General features: G+C 45.3%; 2 protein-coding genes across 3 annotated transcripts in view; both read right to left on the bottom strand.

The window, feature by feature from the left end:
* tmem154 (transmembrane protein 154) overlaps window positions 1-8,144 on the bottom strand; it is a 633,868-nt gene that overhangs the window by 65,956 nt on the left and 559,768 nt on the right. The window lies entirely within an intron of this gene.
* The window catches only part of LOC311110072 (glutamyl-tRNA(Gln) amidotransferase subunit B, mitochondrial-like), a 31,611-nt gene that overhangs the window by 18,735 nt on the left and 4,732 nt on the right, over window positions 1-8,144 (bottom strand). Inside the window, exons 4-6 of the mRNA XM_084188628.1 lie at window positions 3,911-4,109; window positions 3,654-3,776; window positions 2,036-2,149 (exon numbers count right to left, since the gene is read on the bottom strand). Of these exons, the coding sequence (XP_084044754.1) occupies window positions 2,036-2,149; window positions 3,654-3,776; window positions 3,911-4,109 (436 nt within the window). The remainder of the gene's footprint in view (window positions 1-2,035; window positions 2,150-3,653; window positions 3,777-3,910; window positions 4,110-8,144) is intronic.

The following is an 8,144-nucleotide window of genomic DNA, read 5'->3' as shown; positions in this document are numbered from 1 at the left end:
GCAGACACATGCACATTTGTGGCCTGCTGGAGGTCATTTTGCAGGGCTCTGGCAGTGCTCCTCCTGCTCCTCCTTGCACAAAGGCGGAGGTAGCGGTCCTGCTGCTGGGTTGTTGCCCACCTACGGCCTCCTCCACGTCTCCTGATGTACTGGCCTGTCTCCTGGTAGCGCCTCCATGCTCTGGACACTACGCTGACAGACACAGCAAACCTTCTTGCCACAGCTCGCATTGATGTGCCATCCTGGATGAGTTGTACTCCCTGAGCCACTTGTGTGGGTTGTAGACTCCGTCTCATGCTACCACTAGAGTGAAAGCACCGCCAGCATTCAAAAGTGACCAAAACATCAGCCAGGAAGCATAGGAACTGAGAAGTGGTCTGTGGTCACCACCTGCAGAACCACTTCTTTATTGGGGGTGTCTTGCTAATTGCCTATAATTTCCACCTGTTGTCTATTCCATTTGCACAACAGCATGTGAAATGTATTGTCAATCAGTGTTGCTTCCTAAGTGGACAGTTTGATTTCACAGAAGTGTGATTGACTTGGAGTTACATTGTGTTGTTTAAGTGTTCCCTAAAGTGTTCCCAGTGTATATTAATATATAAAAGTATGTGGACATCCCTTCAAATTAGTGGATTCAGCTATTTAAGCCACACCCGTTGCTGACAGGTGTATAAAATCGAGCACACTGCCATGCAATCTCCATAGACAAACATTGGCAGTAGAATTGCCTTACTGAAGAGTGACTTTCAATGTGGCACTGTCATAGGATGCCATATTTCCAACAAGTCAGTTTGTCAAATTTCTGCCCTGCTAGAGTTACCCCGGTCAACTGTAAGTGCTGTTATTGTGAAGTGGAAATGTCTAGGAGCAACAACGGCTCAGCCACAAAGTGTTAGGCAAAACAAGCTCACAGAGTGCTGTAGCGCGTAGAAATCATCTGTCCTCGATTGCAACACTCACTACAGAGTTCCAAACTGCCACTGGAAGCAAAGTCAGCACAATAACTGTTTGTCAGGAGCTTCATGAAATGGGTTTCCATGGCCGAGCAGCCGCACACAAGCCTAAGATCACCATGCGCAATGCCAAGTGTCGGCTGGAGTAAAGCTCACCACCATTGGACTCTGGAGAAGTGGAAACGCGATCTCTGGACAGATGAATCTGGGTTTGGAGGATGCCAGGAGAACGCTACCTGCCCCAATGCAGAGTGCCAACTGTAAAGTTAGGTGGAAGAGGAATAATGGTCTGGGGCCGTTTTTCATGGTTCGGGCTAGGCCCCTTGGTTCCAGTGAAGGGAAATCTTAACGCTTCTAGACGATTCTGTGCTTCCACTTTTGTGCCAACAGTTTGGGGAAGGCCCTTTCCTGTTACAGCATGACAATGCCCCCATGCACAAAGTGAGGTTAATACAGAAATGGTTTGTCGAGATCGGTGTGGAAGAACTTGACTGGCCTGCACAGAGCCCTGACCTCAACCCCATCAAACACTTTGGGATGAATTGGAACGCCGACTGCGAGTCAGGCCTAATCGCCCAATATCAGTGCATGACCTCACTAATGCTTGTGGCTGAATGGAAGCAAGTCCCTGCAGCAATGTTCCATTTTAGTCATTTAGCAGACGCTCTTATCCAGAGCGACTTACAGTTAGCGCATACATTATTTTATCGAACCCACAACCCTATAGCAGCAAAGGGGGGAACCAACTCCATATTAATACCCATTATTTTGGAATGAGATGTTCGACGAGCAGGTGTCCACATACTTTTGGTCATGTAGTGTATATCCGTACATTCGTAACAACCTAAACATTATGCAGCTTCTATTACATCAAATAAGCCTCACTTAGCAAATTAGCAATCCATTTTTTAAACCAGTTTTGACACTCTCTCATAGACCTCCATACAAAAAAACTCCCCACTTGGTCTACTAAATCGCTGTATTCTCGCGTGGACAGATTGACGCGAGTGGAGCTTCTCGCTTCGCCTCTTCCTCGCTGGTTTGTCTCAGTATTGTGAAAAGCCCTCTACAGCACTCACCTATGGCCCTGGCCAGGTTGCGGGCACTGTTGATGTTCTTGACCTCAGTCCTGATGCCCCAAGGATCCCCAGGTCTGTGGACGGACACGTTGGCATCCACTCTCAGCTGGCCCTCTATAGGAAGAACGAAGGTATGAGACAGCTGGCCCTCTATAGGCAGAGAGTAGGTATGAGACAGCTGGCCATCTATAGGAAGAGAGTAGGTATGAAACACATTCATCAACTCTCAGCTGACTCTCTATAGGAAGAGAGTAGGTATGAGACAGCTGGCCCTCTATAGGAAGAGAGAAGGTATGAGACAGCTGGCCCTCTATACGAACAGAGAAGGTATGAGACAGCTGACTCTCTATAGGAAGAGAGAAGGTATGAGACAGCTGGCCCTCTACATGAAGAGAGTAGGTATGAGACAGCTGGCTTTCTATAGGAAGAGAGAAGGTATGAGACAGCTGGCCCTCTATAGGAAGAGAGTAGGTATGAGACAGCTGGCCCTCTATACGAACAGAGAAGGTATGAGACAGCTGACTCTCTATAGGAAGAGAGAAGGTATGAAACAGCTGGCCCTCTATAGGAAGAGAGAAGGTATGAGACAGCTGGCCCTCTATACAAAGAGAGTAGGTATGAGACAGCTGGCCCTCTATAGGAAGAGACAAGGTATGAGACAGCTGGCCCTCTATAGGAAGAGAGAAGGTATGAGACAGCTGGCCCTCTATAGGAAGAGAGAAGGCATGAGACAGCTGGCCCTCTATAGGAAGAGAGAAGGTATGAGACAGCTGGCCCTCTATAGGAAGAGAGTAGGTATGAGACACATTCAGAGAGAAGTAATGAGAGATGTGAGAGAGATGAGGACAAAGGGGTGGAGTATCATGGTCTGGGTTTGTGTGTCTGTAATAGACATGTCAGTATTGACCATGTTTCCCTGGTGTGTTAGTGTTTGTGTCCCCAATGCAGGCCTCCCCACCAGCCATGTTTCCCTGGTGTGTTAGTGTTTGTGTCCCCAATACAGGCCTCCCCACCAGCCATGTTTCCCTGGTGTGTTAGTGTTTGTGTCCCCAATGCAGGCCTCCCCACCAGCCATGTTTCCCTGGTGTGTTAGTGTTTGTGTCTCCAATACAGGCCTCCCCACCAGCCATGTTTCCCTGGTGTGTTAGTGTTTGTGTCCCCAATACAGGCCTCCCCACCAGCCATGTTTCCCTGGTGTGTTAGTGTTTGTGTCCCCAATACAGGCCTCCCCACCAGCCATGTTTCCCTGGTGTGTTAGTGTTTGTGTCCCCAATACAGGCCTCCCCACCAGCCATGTTTCCCTGGTGTGTTAGTGTTTGTGTCCCCAATGCAGGCCTCCCCACCAGCCATGTTTCCCTGGTGTGTTAGTGTTTGTGTCCCCAATACAGGCCTCCCCACCAGCCATGTTTCCCTGGTGTGTTAGTGTTTGTGTCCCCAATACAGGCCTCCCCACCAGCCATGTTTCCCTGGTGTGTTAGTGTTTGTGTCCCCAATACAGGCCTCCCCACCAGCCATGTTTTCCTGGTGTGTTAGTGTTTGTGTCCCCAATGCAGGCCTCCCCACCAGCCATGTTTCCCTGGTGTGTTAGTGTTTGTGTCCCCAATGCAGGCCTCCCCACCAGCCATGTTTCCCTGGCAGGTCCCTAGAGCCTGCAGTATGAGCTGGATCTCTCTGACGGCTGCTGCTGCCTCCTCTCCACAGCTCATGTCTGGCTCCATCACCAGCTCCATCAGTCCCACACCTGGAGGGAGAGAGAGATGGGAAGTTACCTACACTCCCCATATGTCTACATGGGTTTGACTCGCCACTCCCTGTTCTATTTAGATCTGTATATAGTTGTTGAGGTATACCGATGGGAAGATGAACTCCATCTACCTGCTCTGTTGAGGTCTATAAGGGTCTGGCTCCTGTAGTCATCGTGGAGGCTTTTGCCACTGTCCTGCTCCAGCTGGATCTGTTTGATCCTGACACTCTTGGTGACCACCGTGTTCCTCTTACGGCCGCCCAGGTGACTGTAGGTCAGGGTTCCGTCCACCGCGATGGGCAGCCTCTGTTGGGTGATCTGGTAGCCCGCCTGGATGGAGGAAACACATTAAACTAGAAAAGGTCAATTTTGTGTGCTTGCTTCAGCAGTCTAAATGTGTCTCATGTATCAGGTATGTAATAGCCTGGTCTCCTATGCTGTATAAACCTGACATTTGGCATGACAACGACTATAGGTATTACCTATAGAGGACTCCTCGCAAACAGATCTGGGACCAGGCTTAGGTATTTAATTACAGCCACTATATAATAAAATGTAGTCATTTATATTATAGACACTATAGGAAAAAGGGGTTAATACCAAAATAAACTTGGCCTGCATAATCAACGATTTACCGTTACAAATAACTTGGAAATAACTTTAATATTTATAGGGGTCAAGAGTGTTATGAACAAAATAGCAATCCCATACATTAAACATGAGCTAAGATTCATCCATTCGTTAGTTACTTTGGGGGATAGTAGGCCCCAAACGCTGGTTACTCCAACTCATTATTATGCGGTTGGAATATTATTGTTGTTTCGTTGAGAGGGGTTCAAAGTCACAAAAGCGAACTGGATGAATATTTTATCTGTTATTTTGTTCTGAAGAGCAGCTGTGCTGGCTGCCGCTATTCCACAAGTGAGTACGGTAGCGCAATGTCCCGTTGCCACGGCAACCACTGCTAGAAAAGACGAAACATTCATCATACTTATTGGCATGCCGACGAAGAAAAAGAAGAGGGAAGGAATAAATACAGTGGGGGGAAAAAATTATTTAGTCAGCCACCAATTGTGCAAGTTCTCACCCTTAAAAAGATGAGAGAGGCCTGTAATACACGTCACCTATGACAGACAAAATGAGGGAAAAAAATCCTGAAAAACACATTGTAGGATTTTTAATGAATTTATTTGCAAATTATGGTGGAAAATAAGTATTTGGTCAATAACAAAAGTTTCTCAATACTTTGTTATATACCCTTTGTTGGCAATGACACAGGTCAAACGTTTTCTGTAAGTCTTCACAAGGTTTTCACACACTGTTGCTGGTATTTTGGCCCATTCCTCCATGCAGATCTCCTCTAGAGCAGTGATGTTTTGGGGCTGTCGCTGGGCAACACAGACTTTCAACTCCCTCCAAAGATTTTCTATGGGGTTGAGATCTGGAGACTGGCTAGGCCACTCCAGGACCTTGAAATGCTTCTTACGAAGCCACTCCTTCGTTGCCCGGGTGGTGTGTGGGATCATTGTCATGCTGAAAGACCCAGCCACGTTTCATCTTCAATGCCCTTGCTGATGGAAGGAGGTTTTCACTCAAAATCCCACGATACATGGCCCCATTCATTCTTTCCTTTACACAGATCAGTCGTCCTGGTCCCTTTGCAGAAAAACAGCCCCAAAGCATGATGTTTCCACCCCCATGCTTCACAGTAGGTATGGTGTTCTTTGGATGCAACTCAGCATTCTTTGTCCTCCAAACACGACGAGTTGAGTTTTTACCAAAAAGTTCTATTTTGGTTTCATCTGACCATATGACATTCTCCCAATCCTCTTCTGGATCATCCAAATGCACTCTAGCAAACTTCAGACGGGCCTGGACATGTACTGGCTTAAGCAGGGGGACACGTCTGGCACTGCAGGATTTGAGTCCCTGGCGGCGTAGTGTGTTACTGATGGTAGGCTTTGTTACTTTGGTCAAAGCTCTCTGCAGGTCATTCACTAGGTCCCCCCGTGTGGTTCTGGGATTTTTGCTCACCGTTCTTGTGATCATTTTGACCCCACGGGGTGAGATCTTGCGTGGAGCCCCAGATCAAGGGAGATTATCAGTGGTCTTGTATGTCTTCCATTTCCTAATAATTGCTCCCACAGTTGATTTCTTCAAACCAAGCTGCTAACCTATTGCAGATTCAGTCTTCCCAGCCTGGTGCAGGTCTACAATTTTGTTTCTGGTGTCCTTTGACAGCTCTTTGGTCTTGGCCATAGTGGAGTTTGGAGTGTGACTGTTTGAGGTTGTAGACAGGTGTCTTTTATACTGATAACAAGTTCAAACAGGTGCCATTAATACAGGTAACGAGTGGAGGACAGAGGAGCCTCTTAAAGAAGAAGTTACAGGTCTGTGAGAGTCAGAAATCATGCTTGTTTGTAGGTGACCAAATACTTATTTTCCACCATAATTTGCAAATAAATTCATTAAAAATCCTACAATGTGATTTTCTGGAGAAAAAATTTCTCAATTTGTCTGTCATAGTTGACGTGTACCTATGATGAAAATTACAGGCCTCTCTCATCTTTTTAAGTGGGAGAACTTGCACAATTGGTGGCTGACTAAATACTTTTTTCCCCCACTGTATGAGAGAAAAAAGGTAATTAGCCATAACCATCTGTGTGTTGTATTGTACCTGATCAACAAATCAATCACTTTAACAACACAAACATAACGGGCCCAGGGAGACGTTCCATTTTATCTCAGCGGTGTACTATAAATACAGGTTTATAGCATTAAAATATGCTGATTTCTCCCTTTCTAGAATCAATTCTCTCATAGAGCTCTGTCAGTGTCAATGCAAATGTAGTTCATTAGCTCAAGTGCCTCCTAGTTAGCATACTGTATGCATTTCTGTTCCCACATAGGCTACATTAGTACGCTTAGCATCCACCAAAATGGTGGATCATTTGCAATTCCTGCATTATCAGTCAAGGGGTGTTGGTGCTTTGCATAATGAGGGGCAGCTGAAGTTGGATGCAGACCAGTGGTGGTAAAAACTGTTAAAGCTCTTCAAGTCACACCCCAGCACCAAAGCCTTATGAGCAGTCTGGTATTAAAGCACTCAGTCTGTTCAGAAAAGTAAATCTAAGCCTGAGAGCTATCTAGGCCTATAAAACACACTATCTCTCCAAACAGACTCCTTCTGCATGTGCCACTGCACTGAGTAGTTTTCAGATTCAGTTCACTGAATCTAAGCTGTCTTCAACTGATTCAATGCACCAAACGATTCCCCTCTACAACCCTTGATTCAACTAGGCCTACAGTACCGACTGTATATCCACGTCTCACAAACAGATTCATTTGAGTCATTAAATAGTCGTCAGGGATAACGTCTGCACAGAAAACACTCAAGAAAAGTATAATTACGCATATCTGCTAGTAGCTTAGTGTGAAGCTGCTGGTGGATGTTTTTAAGACTAGGTTAGCTGTTAAAACATTATACCTGCCTGCCACTTCAATTCATTCCTGCTGCTGGTCTGGCAAGCACATCATAAATCATTTAATAAGCAGCAGTGTGTTCGTTGTGTGAAATTAAATCGTGGATTCAAGGAACATCAATAATGAACAACTCCATTTTGGAATATCTGTGTTCTTATTAAATGCATGGGTTTTTTATGTCTTAGTTCTATCTACTTTATTAGGCTGGTAGTAAAATAATTGAATAGAGAATGTGCTGCTTAATGCTTCAGTCATCATGGCTATTATTTTCTCTCTATATAATTGATATCATAAAGAGAGCATGAACATCCCTCCCAACTGAAGGTAATGCATTAGCATGATTTAATATGCAATACAGGCCTTTTACTCTCAATCCCTATTCCCAGTCTATTTCCCAGGCCTGGTAAAATACAGGTGTTGTCTACTGGGAAAGCAAAAACATATTTATAAACGTTGGTACCACTTGTGGGCATGGTGAAAATGTAAATCTTAACTGGCCCTATTGTTTCCACAGTGCATGTTTTAACATAACCCAAAGAGAGAGGTGATGCAACACTCCGTAAGCGGACTGAAAATCCACAACGGGGATACAAGACGAGGTGGGATTTGGGAATAATCTTTCGGCTTCCTGCTGGGATTTCACCACTGGGATACATGTCGGAGCTACGGAAATAAATAATCTATCTCTGCTGTGAGGAAGGATTATGCAGCTGTAGCATCCAGATAACATTATTTCCAATGAATCTGACTGTTGGGTTAGAAGACAACACAATCTTCTAACAATCTAGGCTTGGCAGGTCTTGTGTTGATAATATGCTTTCATTCAAAACAACTAGAATGACTTAGACCATCATGTCATCTAGTTCATTTCTTCATTTAAAG

Source organism: Coregonus lavaretus (genome assembly GCF_964263955.1).
Source record: "Coregonus lavaretus genome assembly, contig: SUPER_35_unloc_1, whole genome shotgun sequence".
Classification (NCBI taxonomy): domain Eukaryota; kingdom Metazoa; phylum Chordata; class Actinopteri; order Salmoniformes; family Salmonidae; genus Coregonus; species Coregonus lavaretus.
This window is presented reverse-complemented; position numbering and strand designations above follow the sequence as displayed.